Source organism: Pelophylax lessonae, assembly GCF_965119305.1.
Source record: "Pelophylax lessonae genome assembly, chromosome: 3".
Taxonomy (NCBI): Eukaryota; Metazoa; Chordata; class Amphibia; order Anura; family Ranidae; genus Pelophylax; species Pelophylax lessonae.
The window spans coordinates 506,674,295-506,695,484 of record NC_138770.1 but is presented as its reverse complement, the minus strand read 5'-3'; the positions used below and the strand labels follow the sequence as shown (position 1 = coordinate 506,695,484).

General features: G+C 41.1%; 1 protein-coding gene across 1 annotated transcript in view; it reads left to right on the top strand.

The window, feature by feature from the left end:
• TTC27 (tetratricopeptide repeat domain 27) overlaps positions 1 to 21,190 on the top strand; it is a 747,788-nt gene that overhangs the window by 616,393 nt on the left and 110,205 nt on the right. The window contains exon 15 of the mRNA XM_082252288.1: positions 3,192 to 3,290. Coding sequence (XP_082108414.1) covers positions 3,192 to 3,290 — 99 coding nt within the window. The remainder of the gene's footprint in view (positions 1 to 3,191; positions 3,291 to 21,190) is intronic.

The following is a 21,190-nucleotide window of genomic DNA, read 5'->3' as shown; positions in this document are numbered from 1 at the left end:
GAACCCTGCACTCTGTACATAGCTGCACTCCTGAACTCTGCACTCTTTATCTAACGCACTCCTGAACCCTGTACTCTGTACGTAGTGCACCCCAGATACAACTGGCCGTTTAAAGGCATCCATATTGCTGATGCAGCCCGCAATGAAACTGGAACAGGAACTGCATTTTGTATATAGCACACCCCTGAACCGTGCACTCTGTATATAACACACCCCTAAACTCTGCACTCAGTACATAGCGCACCCTTGAACTCTGCACTCTGTACATGCCAAACCCCTAACTTCACTTATTCTTAAGGGGAGAAGCTTGGTGAATATCTTTGAGTCCAAGTTTAATAAAGCAATGGGCCTGTAATAAGTGCAAAAGGTAGTGGCCTTTGCCCGGTTTAGGGATCAAGGTAATAAACAGGTGCTGCATATCGGGGAACTGAGTCTAGCGATGCACCGATCCGATATTAGGATCGGATATCGGCGCTGATACTGCCACAATAGCTGAATTGATAAAATTAACCGATCCACGGGCCGATCCGGTTTTGCTGAGTTCCGGCTCAGCCATCCCTTACTTGGTGTAGTAGTAGTATGGGATGGGAGCCGCTACTTCCTGTATAGGTCCGGCTCACAGGTGGAGTGATATCAGATGCACTCCGTCTGTGAATGGAGAAGCCATACACATGAAGCAGCGGCTTTGCTCTGTACTGCATCCGCATGCTTTATGTGTGTAGTTCCGGATCGGTATCGGCAGATACACAATGCCAGATATCGGTATCGGGACAAAAAAAGTCGGATCGGTGCACCCCTAACTGAGTCCTTATGTAGGATGCCATTGAACAAGTGTACCATATGAGGGAGAAGGAGTGGATGATAGGTCTTATAATAGTCATAGAGAAAGCCTTGCGACTGGGGAGAGATTTAAGTGTACAGTAAAACCTTGGTTCGAGAGTAACTTGGTTTGAGAGCGCTTTGCAAGACAAGCAAATTTAAAAAAAAAATGTTGGCTTGATATACAAGCGATGTCTTGATGATATACAAGTAGCGTCATGTCACAACTGGGTATAAAAGAGAAGAGAGGCGCCTCTAAGTGTAGCGATATGGTTACATTTAAAGAAGGTTCAATATTTAGCAGCTCACATGGTTGATGATTAAAACAGACACATCTAAATATGCAGGCATCTGGGGTAAAGCTTTCCACATAGACCATCCTCCGCACCGCCATCTTAATCACACCCTTCCATGCTGTGCTCCAAAGTCTCGCTTTCAGATCACTCTACTGCAGGGTAGTATTCCCAATCACAATTACAGACTGACATCGGTGAGAACCAGTGGTTCAGAAGATGGTCTATGTGGACAGCTTTACCCCAGATGCCTGAATACTTAGATGTGCCTCTTTACTCATCAACCATGTGAGTTGCTAAATGTTGTACCTTCATTAAATGTCCCCATACTGCTTAGAGGCGCCTCTCTTCTCTTTTATACTCTGTAGCTGCTGCTGGATTTTGCTTCTAATCCCTTTGTGGAGGCGCCATTTGTGGATGGACATTTTATGATGACACAACCAATCACATTATAGTCTATATACAAAGATTATAGCAAACTAAAAGACTTATGAATAAATAGTTGTGGAACGAATCATCTGAGTTTCCATTATTTCTTATGGGAAAATTTGCTTTGATATAAGAGTGCTTTGGATTACAAGCATGTTTCCGGAACAAATTATGATCGCAATCCAAGGTTTTACTGTATTTTCAATTTCCTCCTCTGTTGTAGGTTCATTAAAGAAATGGGGGGCAGAAAGTGAGAGTTTAGGGATTTTACTCCATTCGTGACATTGTTATTTCTGGCTTACTCTCTCTACCCTTGAGCATGCATCATCGGATTGCTAGAGGCTCTTTCAAAAAATCTTTCTCTGTGGACAGGAACGCAGGGAAAGGTCTCCTGACTTCCAAACAGCACAGAGATAAGATATTTAGATGTATTTATTTTTTTGTAAATCAGAAGCATTATATATATATATATATATATATATATATATATTGTGGGGTTGATTAGCTCGGTGGTAGGCGTGGATGACCCCTTGGGGGGGTTCGTTACACAGGGAGACAGCCGAGAAGTGGTTGCAAACAACACTTTGGTTTATTCATGCAATTTTCTTCAAACAAGTGCATGCAGCAAAAACATCCAAAATAAAATAAAACACAAAATAAATCCTTGCCACTGTGGGCGGCTACCTTCTCACATACTGGAACCTACCTACGGAGTCTGTCTCCAACCTACTGTTGGGCAAACTTTGCTCATCCTACAGCAGACACTCAATAGTCCATGTTTTTTTCTTCACACAACAAACGTCCATTGAACCTGTCCCTTTGTTTGTCTCTTCACATAGCAAACAGTTCATTTATTTCTTCCACATAGAAATAGTTCATTTTCTCACCTTGAGAAGTCTTCAGTCTTAATTAATTTCCCCTTCACACAGGAAATGTCCATTGGTTTCTTTCCACATAGAAACGATCCAAGACCTCACCTTGAGTAGTCTTCACACTTGTTACCCTCCTCAGCTTCACATCGCTTCAGGAGGTCTTCCCCATGCTCACACAGCTTTCAGGGGGCACACATCTGACTGTCCTCCTCTCCCAGCCCACACAGCGACAGGAGGCAGCAATCCTTAGACTTCCTCTGGACAAATTATAGAGGCCTTCATTTTCTCATTCTGAACAGCTGAATGGTTTTCAACTTCCTGCTGGCTGTCCTGGCTACCTTTGCAGCCGACACCCTATAGTAATTGGTGAATTTGTCTAACCCAAACAGAAGTGTATCTCCTGTCTGTGACAACATTCACAGATTTACCTGACTTCCTGTCACAATATATATATATGCATTTTATCAGCAATCAATAGAACTTAACCATTGTGGGTTTAATATCAATTGAATCAACTTCCAATAAGCTCAGATTGTCAGTTATACAGGTAAATTATAAAATCTACATGTTAATCATTTTATGTATTTTTTTTCAGCCACTTGTTAGGGCTTATTGTACTTTAAACTTAGAGTATATTGTACTTTACATAAAACTTCAGTTTAGCATGTATGACATTTAATGAAAACATAAATATAACATTTGCCCATTACAATGACACTTTTTTAATTGTATGATTGTAAAGGTTACATAGGTAATGTATGTGTGTTTCCTACTTCAGCTTGGAGTGTGGTTTTCTTTGGGATGTGCCTACATTAATTTGCAAGGATATGAGGGAGCAGCAAAATCTTTTCAGCGCTGTGTCACCTTGGAACCTGATGTGAGTATTATTAATAATCTTCTATTGAAGTGTGCTTGTTTAAAATATGATGAACTCACAATAATACAGCAATGCTTTACATCAATTTTTTTAACACTTTCTTGAGCAGAAGTCACTGAAGCCAAGATGCCCACATCAGATTTGTAGAAATAAAAAAAACAATTTACAGAAATAAGTATCTCTGTGGAACATATAGGACCACAGAGGTAATACAAAAGCATTTACATTTTTCATTTCTATACCACACCCTGCAAGTCTTTGAATAACACTAAATTGATTAGCGCTTACCTTAGTGGATGTTCAGCACCACCTTAGACATATTTCCTACTACAGTGAATTCATCATTTTCACCTGTAATAATGTCATGGCTATGTCATCAATAATGAAATCTTTATTATTGTTTTTATGCATTATTTTATTTATGATGAGTGAATCAACACTGTTATTCATAACACTTATATGGCATACAGTACTGTGCAAAAGTCTTAGGCAGGGCTGAAAAAAATCTGTAAATTGGGAATGTTTTCTGAAATAGAAACGAACAGAAGAAATATCAAATTATTATTTGGTGTGACCACCCTTTGCCTTCAAAACAGCATAGTTTCTTTTAGGTACACTTGTACACAGTTTTTGAAGGAACAGGCAGGTTGTTCCAAAAAGACATGTGCAATTCGCTTTGGTACGAATATAAATTCGAACACATTTTGGTTATTCAGATCTATCTGAAATAACGAATTTTGTTGAAATGTGTTCCATTTAGTTTTTTTATATTCGTTTTCTAACAAATTCCAAAATTTCAGAACGATTTACAAAATGATTGACAGATTTGAATTCTGTGCGAAGAATAGCTGGCTGTTAAGGAGCGGGCCAGGACGCCGAGCTTCCCCACTGACAGCTGAAATGTAAACAAAAGAATACCAGCAAAAGAAATTCAGAAAAAACAGCGTGGGGTCTCCCTCCCAATCCATTCTATGCCCTTAGGGTCTGGTATTGGTTTTAAGGGTAACCCCATGCCAAAATGTAAAAAAGAAAATGGCATGGAGTCCCCCCAAAAATCAATACCAGACCCTTATCCGAGCATGCAACCCGGCAGGTCAGGAAAGGTCTGCCCCCTGTGATGTCATCGACCCAGCATGCATTGGTTGATGGTGTCAAAAGGGTCTTAAGGATCTTTTGTCCCAAGAAAAACTTTACTGGTGAGGGTCTCTTGGCAAAAATTACTTTTTTTTTTTCATTACATGAGTATTGGAAGACTAAGTTATTGTTACCTGCTCTTACAGTATTAACTCTGGTACTTTGATTGTTATTACTGCTGTTTAAGGGATACATGTCACAGGGTGTGGATAGCATTCGCGAAAACATGTATTACCATTTGTTTGATCATTTGCTCCAACTGCTTTGAAGTGGGAGTGTTCAATTCAAATACCACCTAATTATCTTTTCAGTTGTATGTTATCTGGTTAGGGTAGGAGAGGGTTTAGATCCATAACCACATCCATATCCAACCATATATTTAAACACACCAATACACAGAGAAAAATAGTACTTTAACCACTTCTGGACCGGAAATATTTACCCCCTAATGACCAGATCATTTTTTGCGTTACGGTATTGCGTTATTTTAACTGACAATTGCGCAGTCGTGCGACACTGTACCCGAACACAATTGATGTCCTTTTTTTTCCCACAAATTGAGCTTTCTTTGGTGGTATTTGATCACCTGTGCAATTTTTGTTTTTTTTCGCTATAAACAAAAAAAGAATGACAATTCTGAAAACAAAAAAAAAAAAGAAAAAAAAACAATATTTTTTACTTTCTGCTGTATAACATTCCCAATAAAAAAAAATTTCAAAATCTAATTTTTTCATCAATTTAGGCCCATTTGTATTCTGCCACATATTTTTGGTAAATTTTTGTTAAAAAAAAAATCCCAATAGGTGTATATTGATTGGTTTGTGCAAAAGTTATCAAGTCTACAAACTAGTGGAAAGATTTATGTCATTTTTATTATTTATTTATTTATTTTTACTAGTAATGGCGGCAATCAGCGAATTTTAGCGGGACTGCAACATTGCAGCAGACTGATCGGACACCTAACTCACATTTTTGACACTTTTGGAGGGACCAGTGACATTACTACAGTAATCTGTGCTAAAAATATGCACTGTTCCTGTACTAATGACACTGGCATAGAAGGGATTAACACCAGGGGCAATCAGAGGGTTAATTGTGTCCCTAGGGGGTGCTTTCTAACTGTGGGAGGAGTGGACTTTCTGCATGAACACAGAGACCTGTGTCCAATCATCAGAAGATGCAGCATATAACTAATCTTAAATGATTACCAGAGTTTTACAGCGGGTACTACATATATATTCGGAAAAGCTCTTATTATCTATACCTGGCCTCCTAATGACTGTCCCAGTACAAGAGCTGATCCACTTGCAGTTTGCTTTACTACACAACAAAAGGATGCAGTATTACTTTGAGTAGACAGTGCTTCTGGTCTGGGAGACTACTTGCAGCTTCACATACATACGGATAACATTTTGGGAGCCCCTGTCATCCACTTCCAGGGAATCATCAATGCCCTATGAATGACACCTTCTGGGACAACCATTGATTGTGAGATCCACGGATTATATTAAGCGTTGTAGACCCATTTGCTATATGGTACTTGGGTCCACACCCTCTGGTGAGCATATTCCTATATTCACGTTGGTGGTGTGGGATTCTTTACCTGGTTTGATTACCTGTACAAGCTTTGGATGGTTCCATGTATATGCTTCACTTCTCAACACTTGGGACTTATTATTACGTTTTCACTTGAATTTCATTTTTCCTCACTTTTTGATACACTGCACTTTTTATTTTTATTATATTATCACTGTGACAACTTTATGTCGGTTGATGTGCTGGCAGCTGTTTCATCTATATGACAGTTAGCGCAGTAAGAGCTATATGATACAGAGACCTGTGTTCCTAAATAACAGGAACACAGGATCCCTGTGTTCATAACTAACAGAACAGCGGTCTGCTGTGTTTACAACGCCAGACCACCGTTCTGTCTCCACTTGGAGTGATCGCGGTTGCCAGGCAGGAATTGCGGCTGCCGGACCCGCTGATCGGCTTCCCCTGTGTGAATAAACATGCGCGCGCGCCCCGCTAGTGTTCCTGCAAAGAGATGTACAGTTACAGTTGTGCTCATAAGTTTACATACCCTGGCAGAATTCATGATTTCTTGGCCATTTTTCAGAGAATATGAATCCTAACACAAAAACTTTTTTTTCACTCATGGTTAGTGTTTGGCTGAAGCCATTTATTATCATCAACTGTGTTTACTCTTTTTAAATCATAATGACAAAAGAAACTACCCAAATGACTCTGATCAAAAGTTTACATACCCTGGGGATTTTTGCCTGATAACATGCACACAAGATGACACAAAGGGGTTTGAATGGCTATTAAAGGTAACCATCCTCACCTGTGATCTGTTTTCTTGTAATTAGTGTGTGTGTATAAAAGGTCAATGAGTTTCTGGACTCCTGACAGACCCTTGCATCTTTCATCCAGTGCTGCACTGACGTTTCTGGATTCTGAGTCGTGGGGAAAGCAAAAGAATTGTCAAAGGATCTGAGGGAAAAGGTAGTTGAAATGTAAAAATCAGGAAAGGGATATAAAAATATATCCAAGGAATTGAGAATGTCAATCAGCAGTGTTCAAACTCTAATCAAGAAGTGGAAAACGAGGGGTTCTGTTGAAACCAAACCACAGTCAGGTAGACCAACTAAAATTTCTGTCACTACTGCCAGGAAAATTGTTTGAGATGCAAAGAAAAACCCACAAATAACTTCAGGTGAAATACAGGACTTTCTGAAAATGTGTGGCTGTTTCAATATGCACAATAAGGAGGCACTTGAAGAAAGGTGGGATGCATGGTCAAGTCGCCAGAAGAAAGCCATTACTATGCAAATGCCTCAAAGTATCCCGCTTACAATAAGCCTAACAGCACAGAGACAAGCCTCAAACCGTCTGGCACAAAGTCATTTGAAGTGATAAGACCAAAATTGAGCTTTTTGGCCATTACCATAAACGCTACATTTGAGAGAAGTCAACAAGACCTACGATGAAACGTACACCATTCCTACTGTGAAACACGGAGGTGGATTGCTAATGTTTTGGGGATGTGTGAGCTACAAAGGCACAGTAAATTTGGTCAGAATTGATGGCAAGATGAATGCAGTATGTTATCAAAAAATACTGTAGGAAAATGTGCATTCATCAGCCCGGAAGCTGCGCATGGGACGTAATTGGACATTCCAACATGACAATGATCCTAAACACACGGCCAAGTCGACTTGTCATTGGCTACAGCAGAATAAAGTGAAGGTTCTGGAGTGGCCATCTTAGTCTCCTGACCTCAATATCATTGAGCCACTCTGGGGAGATCTTAAACGTGCAGTTCATGCAAGACAGCCCAAGAATTTACAGAAACTGGAAGCTTTTTGCCAGGAAGAATGGGCAGCTTCACCATCTGAGAAGATAAAGAACTTGATCCACAAATACCACAAAAGACTTCAAGCTGTCATTGATGTTAAAGGGGGCAATACACGGTAATAAGAACTGGGGTATGTAAACTTTTGATCAGGGTCATTTGGGTAGTTTCTGTTGTCATTATGATTTAAAAAGACTAAACACAGTTGATTGATAATAAATGGCTTCAGCCAAACACTAACCATGAGTGAAAGAAAAGTTTTTGTTATCATTCATATTCTCTGAAAAATGTCCAAGAAATCATAAATTCTGCCAGGGTATGTAAACATATGAGCACAACTGTACCATGACAGCTGGGTCCTCCCCACCCAAAAATCTGTCCACCAGATCCGTGATATTCCGAACCCGAGCACCCGGTGAACTACATACGGTTCAGTGCCTATGGTCTTTGTGACAGATTGCCCTCTCTGTCCTTCTATTAATTGAGTCCCCTACCCACCAGAATCTGTCTTTCCTTACCCTTAGCCTCGCTCCCGGGCTCACTGGAGGAGTTCTTACCCTGGCAGCTAGGGGCGTCACTCTGCTCCAACAATGCTGGTCCTTGACTGGTTTGTCCAACATCATGCAACCAAAAACTTAAATGTATCTCATTGGGATTTTATGTGATATACCAACACAAAGTGGCACATAATTGTGAAGTGGAAGGAAAATGATAAATGGTTTTCCATATTTTTTACAAATATCTGAAAAGTGGAGCGTGCATTTGTATACAGCCCCCTTTACTCTGATACCCCTAACTAAAATCTAGTGGAACCGATTGCCTTTAGAAGTCACCTAATAGTAAATAGCCCACCTGTGTGTAATTTATTCTTAGTGTAAATACAGCTGTTCTGGGAAGAGGTTTGTTAGAGAACCTTAATAAACAAACCGCATTATGAAGGCCAATGAACACACCAGACAGGTCAGGGATAAAGTTGTGGACAAGTTTAAAGCATGGTTAGGTTATAAAACCAATATCCCAAGCTTTGAATATCTCACGGAGCACTGTTCAATCCATCTGAAAATGGAAAGAGTATGGCACAATTGCAAACCTACCAAGACATGGCCGTCCACCTAAACTGACTAAACTTTTTCAAGGCACTGCATTTACACTCCCTCCCCTTTCATGTATAGGGATATGTTCAAGTCCAGCAACTTTATCATGCTAAGGTTAAAGTTGTGGTAAAGTCGTACAAGGCGGCTTATGGGAGTTTCTATTTTTGTGCTTGGAAATCAATAATACATGGCTCCTTATCCGATTGAAAAAGGTACTTTTTTCCCATGTATAAGCTACCACTTTGGCAAACCATCAAGTAAACAATGCCAGGGGTCTGAAAAGTTACTCTGTATGTCATTTTTTTGGTTTGTCCCCTGGGGAGCGTCAATTGATGACCCTGTAGAATGTACAGGAAAAATTGCCTGTTGTAATATTGCGGGATACCTTTGATGGAATGTAATTACTTTTAACTAAGTGGTCACGCAGGGACTTTGAGCATCTTAATGTAATCCCTGGTTGGCTATGTTGCTGCACATGTTTTGTTATGAGTCAGACTGATTTTGTCTGATTTATGGTATTCACTGAATATCAATTGGCTTCTCTTGTTCTTTTTAGCTCGATTATAAGCCTTTTTTTAGGCAAGAGAAACTATAAACTCGATAATGAAGTCGTATTTGTAAATTTTTTGCTTCCTGATCAAAATCCTCATCCTTAGTACAATTTCTCCAAATACGGGGATATTGGGAATACGGAATACTGGAAATAAGTGACTTTGGATATGAACTCGAGGCATGGAGGATTGTGTTTCCAGCCGTTGGTTTCAGATATAGGGAAGACCCTAATGTATTGTCTGGGTTAATGAAAATCTGTACGTCCTAGAATGTGATTGACAGCTGATTACTATCCATTGTAAATTTAGGGTTAAATGAATTTTGATCTAGGATAGTCATAAAGTCAGTCAGTTCTCCACGGGTTCCCCCCCCCACCCCCCAAAAAAAAAAATTAGCAGCAAGTCATTCATATAACGATGCCAAATAATGAAATGATTTAGACTGGCCATTATGTCTTCTCGTGAAAAAAGTTGGCGCTCCCCCCCCCCCCCCAGGTACAAGTTAGCTTATGAGGGAATGAGGAAAGGAAATTCTGGAAGGCTGCACACCAAACTGAGATCCAAATGCTTTTATTCGCATAAAACCATTCGCATAAAACTACATGTACAAGCAAGGGCGGAACGGGAAAAATAGCCACACCCTGCACCTGGAGGTAATGGGCGCTGCCAAACATAAAAATATTTCTTGTCAAGCTGGACCTCAGAAGTTTTATCACAAACTGATTCTAATTGTGAGCCATCTAACTATGTTCTGACAGGTGATTTTCCATCACTTCTATACCCTTGTTGTGAGGGATAGAGTTGTCCGGACAGAGTTGTAAAGATATTCAACATCAATGGCAACAAGCCACGCCCCTTGAGGGATATGCATTCCCTCTATTATTTGTAAAAAGTCAATTATAATATAGGAAACAAAGCTTTAATGTGGGATATTCATCCACCAGCCAACTTGCTTTTTCTGTAAAGCTTCCACGGCCCAATACAATTGGGCACCCAGGGTTTTTTTTTTACATTCTTATAAACCTTTGGTAAGGCAAAGAATATAGGAACTTTTAGTTTTTAACATTTAGAAACTGCCATGTGTGCTTGTCAGTAGAATTTGGCCAATATGCATCATTAATTATTCATCTGTATTCTGCATAATAATGTGCAATGCAGATTTTTGAGATGGACCTAAGCCATTCTTTGTGGTTCACAAAAAATGGCTGCGTTATCCACCCTGTATTCATGTTATCTGGTTAGGGTAGGAGAGAGTTTACATCCAGCACCACATCCCATATATTTAAACACACCAATACACAGAGAAAAATGGGACTTTAAAGGTGCTAATTACCACACAGTTGTTTAAAATGTAAAAATTAATTAAATTAAAATTAGATTAAAACCAACAACCGTAAATAGATTTAATTCCACAACAGACTGGGTTTACATATTCGATGCTACAGATGATGCAATAATCTTGACATGTTTTGCCAAATTTACAGCTTTTTCAGGAGTTTATATCTTTTCAATATTTTTATTAAAGTTTTACAAAATACAACAAATAGTAGATCTGTTTTGTTTTTTTATCACACATTGTACAAAAGCTTTGGTAACGTTAAAGTATATTTAAAAGAATAAAAGGTAGTTGGATAAGATATAGACCATTTTACACTCAGCTGAAGCATCAGTAATAGCCAGCGATGGGTGCGGAGCTTTTTTTTTCTTTCGGTTCAGTGGTGACGTTCAGCGTGATTAATGCTGGATCTACACCAGGGGGCATTATTTTTGTTTTTTTTTTTTAATAAATTAATTGTCAAAAAACGGTCTGTGTTTATTTCTTTTTGACACTTGTTTGTGGGGGAATTAGTAGGGGTACAATGTACACCATACTCATTCACATGGGGGGGGTGGGGGCTGGGATCTGGGGATCCGATAAGACCCCTGTCTGCAGTCCCCCACAACCACCGGCCAGGGTTGGTTGGCCCATCAACATGGGGCAAGGTGCTTTGGGGTGAGGGGGCACCCCCTCCTATGTTGAGGTCATGCAGCCTTGTATGGTTCAGGAAGGGCTCGCCCCCCCCTTTTCTGGTCTGCCAGGCCGCATGCTCAGATAAGGGTCTGGTATGGATTGGGGGACCCCCACCCCGTTTTCACAATTTTTTATTGCTGGCAATAGTTTTTTTTTTTACATTTGGCTGCCAGTGGGGAACCCCGCTGATAGCTGATGAGTCATCCGTTAAGGATGTGGCGGCCGACTTCCCGGACAGCTCCTTAACAACCAGCTATTGTTAAAGATGCCAGTGGCCTCTGGCACCAAAAATTCACATCTAAACCGCAGCTGAACCGCTGAACAGCTGCTTTGGAAATTTTCATTGAAAACGGAGGGGAAATTCCAAACGAACATGTGTTAAAGAAAAAGCCATATCTGACATATGAAGATAAAGCAGTGTTACAATGGGCAAAAAAAATGTATTATAGGAGAGGTAGTGTAAGCTTGAGGTGTTTGGATCAGGGAGGAGAATATATATGAGAAGTAGAGCAGGTGTAAGGATATTGGAGAATTACGGGATGCTTTCTGTAAAGCATGGTTTGAGACTGTTTTGGTGCTGATAAGATGGGGTAAAATGTAACAAGAAAGGTTTCCTCTTTACCCTTCAAATTGCTGCAGGGCAAACATCTGAAGCATTATTGTGCTTCACTGTTTCCTGCAGGCATGCATCCATGTACTTTTCTCTAGCCCTTCATGGACAAACTCCCTTCTGTTAAAGAAGAAAATTTCACAATTTGAAACCCCAGCCTAAATAATCTGCGTCAATTTTGCTACACCCTAGGACTTTTTGTGCATAGGTAAATCATTTTGTCTTGTTTCAACTTTGAAGAGATGATGATCACAACACTTTCATGCATACCACTTTTGATTAGACATTTCTAGTAAAAAGGTTTACCAGGGTCTCTGGTTTCTTCCAGTGTTAAGATGATAGCAGTGCTGGACAGCTTTAGGTTTTAAAGGGAACTAAACATGATGTAATTCTTTTCTGCTGCACACTCTGACGGACTATTGTCTTGCCAGTCCTCATCTGGTTTGCTGTGCATCTGCAGAATAGTTTGGAAAGCATATCTTGAAATATCTGTCTACCATAGAATTTCTACTAGGGAGAGACCATGCTGATGTACGATGATAACCTTGTGTTAGTTTTGCTATGGTTCAAGATTTGCCACATCTACCCTAGCCTCATTTTTTTGTATGGATATCCCTTGCCCAGTTTTATTCCCTCTACACAGCTGTTTCTTTTTCATTTAATAAATTTGGGTCAAATGACATATTATGTCATAGCACATATTTGTTATGATTGCTTAATTAAGCACTGGGCTACATGCCTAAAAACTGTTATTGACTGGAAAATGGTCTATTATTATTAAATTCTTTCTTTAAGGACATTTAGGTATTTTATTGCATTACTTAATTTTTTTTGCAAAATAAATGATAGCAACTATGAGATATACCCTCTTTTCTTTTCACACACTAATGCAGAAAACACAATATGACAATGAAAGACAAATAAATAATAAGACAAATAAATCATTTGGACATTCCTTATATGCTACTGGGCCAAGGGTTAACATAATAGCCAGCCTACTAGCATTTTTAGAAGAAGGTCAGCATTATGAGGAAATGTTTATTCTCATAAGTCACATTGATGTGACCTGTGAGGATAATGAATGTTATGTTAAAATATTGTATTATGCATAATTTGACTAATTGCGTTTGAATTAGTACTATAACTTTTGGTTATATAAGATGTTTTTTTACCCTAGTGACTAAATAAAAACAAGGTATGTAGTCATCACATTAAATCCATGATTTTGTTAAATTTGTACTACTGGTGATTGAATCAGTTATGAGTAATTGTACATACATAAAAACACATGTACGGTTTAAACTTTGCTACTGAAAAACATGTTTTGATGCTATCATTTGTATTACTATGAATGATGTCATCAATGCTAATGTCAGTAATGATGCCATCCTTAATGGTGTCATAATTTGATTTAGCCATGCTGATGGAAATCATTATTCATTTTACGTGATATTGCTATCAGTTCTTGCTTACATTTCTGTTATTGACCATTTATTCACCAAGTCATCCCAGGTTTAGAGTAGGATATATGTGACAAAACTGAACGCATATATTTATAAAACGTTTATAGTCACCCATTGAATTCTTACTGTATGGAGGGTCTGAAGTGGTTGTAAACCCTTACATTTATCCATTGGAGTGACTAGCCTCAGGTGATGCATAGAGTTAAATCAAATCCTCCTCAGAATGTTAAACCTCCATCCCTTTGCTTAAGCACTTTAAGACAGGAAGGATTTGCCCCCTTAATGACCAGGCCCTATTTTGCAATTCGGCACTGCGTTATTTTAACGGACAATTGCGCGGTCGTGCGATGCTGTACCCAAATAAAATTGATGTCCTTTTTTTCCCCACAAACAGAGCTTTCTTTTGGCGGTAGTCGATCGCCTGTGCGATTTTTATTTTTTGGGCTATAAACAAAAAAAGAGCGACAATTTTGAAGAACAAACAATATTTTTCACTTTCTGCTATGACACACTCAAAAAAAATTTTTTTTAAAAATCTAAATTTTTTAACATTTTAGGCCAATTTGTTTTCTACTACATATTTTTGGTAAAATAAAATCGAAATAAGCGTATGTTGATTGGTTTTCGCAAAAGTTATCGCGTCTACTAACTACGGCAAAGATTTATGTCATTTTAATGTTTTTTTTTTTTATTACTAGTAATGGCAGCGATCTGCGATTTTTTGTGGGACTGCGACATTGCGGTGGACAGATCGGACCCCTGACTAACATTTTTGACACTTTTGGGGGTACTAGTGACATTACTACAGTAATTAGTGCTATAAATATGCACTGTTTCTGTAATAATGACTCTGACAGGGAAGTGGTTAACAGTATAGGTGATCAAGGGGTTAAATGTGACCCTAGGGGAGTGATTCTAACTGTATGGGAGTTGGACTTGTAAAATGATCACAGAGACATGCGATTCTATATAGCAGGATCACATGAGCTCTGTGATCATTTCAGGGAGAAAGACAGTCGGCTGTGTTTACAACAGCCGACCGTCCTTCTCTCTCAGCGGGGAGCGATCACGGATGTCAGGCGGCAATCGGAGCCGCCTGATACCCGCATTGGCTTCCCCGCTGACGATCGGGGGCGGGAGCGCGCCGTCGGCGGCACGCGTTCGCCCCCTAGCTTCTCCCAGGTGAGCAACGTATCCCTACGTCGCTTTGCCTGTACGAGCCAGCCTGGCGCAGTAAATATACAGGAGCTGGTCAGCAACTGGTTAAAATATAACTAAAGGCAATTAGAGGGATTTGAACGCCTGTCAGATTTTTATTGCTGTCTCTGCCCCCAGTTAGGGAGATTCACCCTCTCTATTTGTCCTGTTTACCATGATCAGTAAAAGTAAAAGAAAATCCCAAATTTGGGGTTGTACCCAGAAAAGTAATGGATGGGATGGGCCTGGAGACCCCCAAGGACCCTTAATTTGCAGAGATTCCTCTCACTTTCTGTTTGGCTATGGGTAAATCTCTGCAATAGGACAAAGATGGTAAAAAAAAATCCTATAGGGGCTATAACCCTCCCTCAATGCCAGTTCACACTAGTTTGATGCCAAACATTGCATGTGATTCGCACCGCATTCCTGTGCAGATCGCATGCGATGTCTGTGCGATGCAATTTCCGCCACACAAAATGTATGGCGGAAATCACATTGCATTTGCACCAGAATGGTGCAGGACCCATTTTTTGGTTGGCACTGGAATTGAATCACATGGGTGTTCAAACCTATGCGATCTGATTCCTGTACCATTTCACAGTTTGCACTGCGATCTGCGAACCAATCTGGGGGTGTCTTTAACTTTACATTGACACCCCTACAATTTGAAGATCTCAGTGTATACCACTGTGTGATTCTGGTGCGATGCGGGTACCTTTGCTGATTTGCAGGGTTTCCCGCATCGCACCAGTGTGAACTGGGACTCACTCTATCCAAAATGAAAAAAAAAAGAAAAAATGTTGCCTATAGTTCTACTTTAAGACCATGCACCTTCCCCTGTTTGTGCCTTGTGGATCCTTGGGATTTCTACATTCACAGGAGCCATTGTTTGGACTCCTTAAAGGTAATTCCTCTCTATTTCACCCTTAAAGTAGTCATTACCCTTACAAGGTGACTGTCTGACGTTTCAGCCGTTCTATGCAAGGAATCCTATTTCCTTTTGGGCCGGTGATAGGATCAGAGAAGTTGGAGCTTTAAACTTAGTGTAATTCCCAATCATCTCTTTAGTCAAAACATTGTTCATCAGTCCCTGCCTGACTCCAGATTGCAAAAAGAGCTTCTCATCCTCATTTGACTACTGTTTTCTTTCTCTCAGGTACTGACTTTTTTTATCGTCATACCAGATAGACCCTGTAAAGTAATTTAGTTCTCTTCCCACCTTTCTGGGTGGTTAAAGTGAACCAGTTTCCAAGCTTGGTCTTAAAGGGTTGCTAAACCCAGGACCCTGATTTCACTATATATGGTCTCCCACAGTGCATAGAAAAGCAAACGTTTTAGTAAATATAAACTGCTAAATACATGTTCTCATCAGCAGTTAGTGCAGTCTTGTGACTTCTTTTAGTGTCTGGTTAAAGCTTGTTGGAGGAGGTTTCATTCTCCCCTGATTGTCCTATGAGGCCGCAGGACCCCTTACCCTCTGTCTGGACAGTGCTGATTGGCCCTGTGCTGATCACATGCACTCTCCCAAAAAAACTCTCTAGCAATACACACCAAACTGAGCATGTGCAGAGTGTCCCCAAGGCTCTGTTCCATCAGGAGATGGTTTGGGGCAGTGGAAGAAGGGGAGGATCAGAGAAGACAGGATCAAACAGCTTTTTTTACACAATGCAGAGGATTAACCCCTTAGGTTCCACAGTGAGTATAACCAGCATGCTTTACTGCATATACACATTTCCTATCAAATACTTACCATAATTGTCCTTTCCTGATGGACTCCATGGCGGCATATGTTTGTGAGGAGTACAAAGACATGTGTCTTGCCTACAGCCAAGCATGGTGGTAGGAGTGTCATTGTCTGGGGCTGCATGAGTGCTGCCAACACTGGGGAACTACAGTTCATTGAGGGAACCATGAATGCCAACATGTGCTGTGTGACATACTGAAGCAGAGCATGATCCCCTCCTATCGGAGACTGGGTAGCAGGACAGTGTTCCAACATAACCACCCCAAACACACCTCCAAGATGACCACTGCTTTGCTAAAGAAGCTGAGGATAAAGGTGATGGACTGACCAAGCATGTCTCCAGATCTAAAGCATATTGAGCATCTGTGGGGCATTTTCAAATGGAAAGTGGAGGAGCGCAAGGTGTCTAACATCCACCAGCTACATTATGTCCTCATGGAGGAGGGAAAGAGGGCTCCAGTGGGAACCTGTGAAGCTCTGATGAACTCCTTGCCCAAGAGAGTGAGGGCAGTGCTGACAAATAATGGTGGCCATACAAAATATTGACACTTTGGGCCCAATTTGGACATTTTAACTTAGGGGTGTACTCACTTTTGTTTCCAGCAGTTTAGACATTAACCACTTGCCGACCGCCGCACGACTATCTACGTGGGCGGTCAGCCCCTCACAGGCAAAGTGACGTAGGGCTACGTCGCTCGCCTGTGAGGGTTTAGGGAGCGAGCGCGCGCCGCCGGAGGCGCGCTCCCGCTCCCGCGTGGTCACAGACCCCCCCGCGCGTGTGACCGGCGGACCCGATCGCCGCCGGCCACTCTGCAATCGGCGGGGGAGAGGGAGAAAGTCAGGCAGCTTGTGTAAACAAGCTGCCTGTCATTCTCCTCTCTGTATGAGAGATGATCACATGGATCTACTATGTAGATCCATTGATCACTCTGCATACAGTTGAAGCCCCAGCCAATCACAGTTAGAATCACGCCCCTAGGGACACACACAGCCCCTCCCTCTCAAATAAAGTTAACCCCTTCACTACCAGTGTATTTTTACAGTAACAGTGCATATATATAGCACTGATTACTGTAGAAATGTCACTGGTAACCCCAAAAGTGTCAAAAATGTCAGTCAAGGGTCCGATCTGTCCGCCGCATTGTCGCAGTACCGCAAAAAAAATCGCAGATCGCCGCCATTACGCGTTAAAAAAAAAAACAACAAAAATGACAAAAATCTTTCCCTTTGTTAGTAAACGCAATAACTTTTGCGCAAACCAATCAAAATACGCTTTTTGCGATTTTTTTTACCAAACATAGGTAGCATAAAACAAATTGGCCGAAAATATTAAAAAATTTTGATTTTTACATTTATTTTTGGGGGAATTTCATATAAAAAAAAGGGAAAAATATTGCTATTTTTGCAAAATTGACGCTCTTTTTTTGTTTATAGCGCGTGATCAAAAAATCGCACAGGTGATCAAATACCGCCAAAAGAAAGCTCTGTTTGTGGGAAAAAAAGGACGCCAAATTCGTTTAGGTACAGCGTCGCACGACCGCGCAATTGTCCGTTAAAGTCACGCAGTGCCGAATCGCAAAATACCCCCTGGTCAGGAAGGGGGTAAAATCTTCCGGGGCTTAAGTGGTTAATGGCGTGTGGTGTGTTGAGTTATTTTGAGTGGAAAGCAAATTTACACGGTTATACAAACTGTACACCCACTAATTTACATTGTAGCAAAGTGTAATTTCTTCAGTGTTGTTACATGAAAAGATATAATAAATTATTTCCAAAAATGTGAGGGGTGTACTCACTTTTGTGCAATACTGTATGTCCCAAAACCCAATACTTAAGCTGTAGCTTAAGAGCATGCTCAAAGTATCCCAATATCCATGTCATGAAACAAATTATCCTTAGTGGTCCTGCATATGGGAGTAATAAATCATTGTTGTCATAGTATGCCGAAGCCACCTCAGATTTTCACGCAGTATGGATGTAACCACTACCCATACTAGGCAGAATGCCAACAAGGATCCCTCATGGCACAAGGCCCAGATCTCGGCAAACCTCCTGACTGAGGAAAAAGGACCCCTTCATGACCGAGCCTTTACTCAAAACTAGACTGAAGGAGATCCCATCTGGAGCAGCAAGCTGTCAAAGGGTCCTAAAGCCCCTGATTCTGGCAAACTTCCTGCTGAGGATGTAGCCCTTAGAGAGATTGACATCATAGCTCAATTCTTGCTCCAACTGGACTGGGGGAGATCCTACCTGGAGCTGTAAGTCACCAAAGGATCCTTCCTAGTCTAAAGCCTTGATTTTGGCAAACTTTGTGGCTGAAGAGATAGCCCTTAGAGTGCATGTCTTCATTAGGTCAGTCTTTACCCAAGCTGTACTGAAAAGAGATGTCATCTGGAGCTGGTAAGGAAGTCCAGAGCAAGTAGTAAATCCCACCTAAAGAGTCTTGACGCTCCTTTGCGTCCCAGATGCAGCCCCCCATCACAGTATTGAATGAGTAAGGAATAGTCCACACATAAAATATTGGCAAAATATGACAGGGACTGCAGAGATCTGCCCTCCAAGAGAGCTTAAGATCAGATGAAGTCCACAATGTACCTGACCAGAGGACTGAAGAGAATGAAAACAAGGCAGTCTAAATAGAACAAGCTTTATTCAAATCCCTTTGTAGGATTTATAGATATTAGCTTAGAGTAACAACAGCCAAGCCTGATCAGTCTCTTCCTCCCAGGATAAAAAACTGGAAGAGAACAAGCGTGGAGTATTGCACTCTGCGATAGAAGATCTCATCTGAGAAGGGACTTTAATCCGATAACCCGATATCAAAAGCAGAAACCCAGGCCTGTTTGGCTAATGGGGAATTACTGCAAAAAACTTTATATGGATCAGACTGGAGGGAAAGCATATGACTTTTGAGACCTTTCTTGATCTGTCACAGCATCCGAACCCAGGGCTTGTCTCAGGCCCTGAGGGAAAAGCTTTCCAGTTTGTAATAGTAAGGAAATGCTAGCAGATTGAACTCTGAAATCTTGTGCAGAGATTAAATCCACTTGGAGGAACCTGGATGTAGGAACTACTTGTTGCCCAATTGGGCCACAGAATATGGATTCTTCCCAGTGGTTCTGAATGTAGACTCAAATGAGATATTAGAGAGATTCTACTCTTCCCAAGTCACAGTCCTCTCTACCTCTTCTCAGTGGACTGATCCTGCAGGTTCTGACCTGCTCCCTGAAGTAAGACACCACTGTGATGTTGTTCAGCCTCATTGGAGACAGCCATAGCTGTGCAGCACAGAATACGTATTATTGTGCCAGCACCCAAGGCTTCATCTGCCTGTTTGTGAGACATGAATAGCTGGGTGCATGATCAACATTGGAGAAAAAATCCCTTTCAGGACAGGAGGCCTATTCCTTTGAGCCCACCTCCATATAGGTATGGGAGAGACCATGGTCCAGATCAGGTATTGAGATGCTGACAGATGAAGAGAGGAAAGCCAGAATTACCCAGTATTCTACCACCAGTATGCTCTAGTGGCAAAAAACATGTATCCTGAATCGTGATGAGTTAGGCTCTCAGATACACAAGGATTAGCGTAGGAGTCACTTGACCCTTTTTGAAAGACTAGCCAGCCAATCTCTTGTAGGGTTCTGAGAACTCCCTCTGTACTCTTGACAGGGATCCCTGTCTAGAGAAGGAGGGGATCAAGAATCCAACCAGCAGACATGTATGCTGCATAACGTCTTGACAAATGTAGAAATGGAAGTATGTCTGAGAAGACAGCTCTGGGAGTTGGAAATAGGCATCCCTCTGAGCAACAATAGTACTCATCTTAAAATCACATCTGCTGGAATTGGACTTCCCATCCCTACTCCTAGAGACGGTAAGACTGACCTTGGCTAGCAGAACTTGTCTATTGTTGCTGGAGCAAAGGATTCCACCTGGCCTGAATTGCTTGTCCTGATGGTCCAACCGTCTGAGACCAAAGCTGTACCCTCCTATCAGAAGAGGAGCGACCAGGTACCCATAAGATATGCACAATCTGAAAAAGTCGAGTAAGCAACCTCTCCCCCCAAAAGTGGAGCTCTTTGCTGACTACTTAGTTAGGGGCGCTATCTCTCTTCAATTCTTTCTGGACTCCAAGCTGGAACTGCAGGAGCAAACCTCTTTGGAGTTAGATACCGACTCTTGAACTGCAGTCTTCTTTCATTAGGCAGACATTTACTCTGAGGCGGGAGGCCAGACTAAACACAGCTCTTTACTGACAAATGAAGCTAGGTCTTGAAAGGGACTGTTTAAACTCTCGCAATGCAGACAAGATTGTCCCACTTATATAATTATTCCCAGCTCTTTGCTATATCAAATAAAGCTAGCCCTTGAAGGGGACAGTTTAAACTCTCGCAATGCAGACAAGATTGTCCCACTTGTCAGAATTATTCTTTAGGATAGAATAATATTGTTCATGCAAATGTCCATTGCATTGAAAAGTAATGGTTAACGCAGGTTCACAGGCTGCAACTGCAGATAGATATACCCTCTAAGGACAAGACCAACACATGAAGTTACCACCAGAAGATGCTACGCCCCCAAGGCCACACCAAATCATCATGATTGAGTATACCCTGAAGGACACAGCATCCTCTAATGACAACTCCATGCATAAGGCTAAGCTTATGAAGGCCACATTAACCAAATAGGTGACTCCTTATACTGGAAAACCTCTTCCTCATTAGCGCCTAATATGACA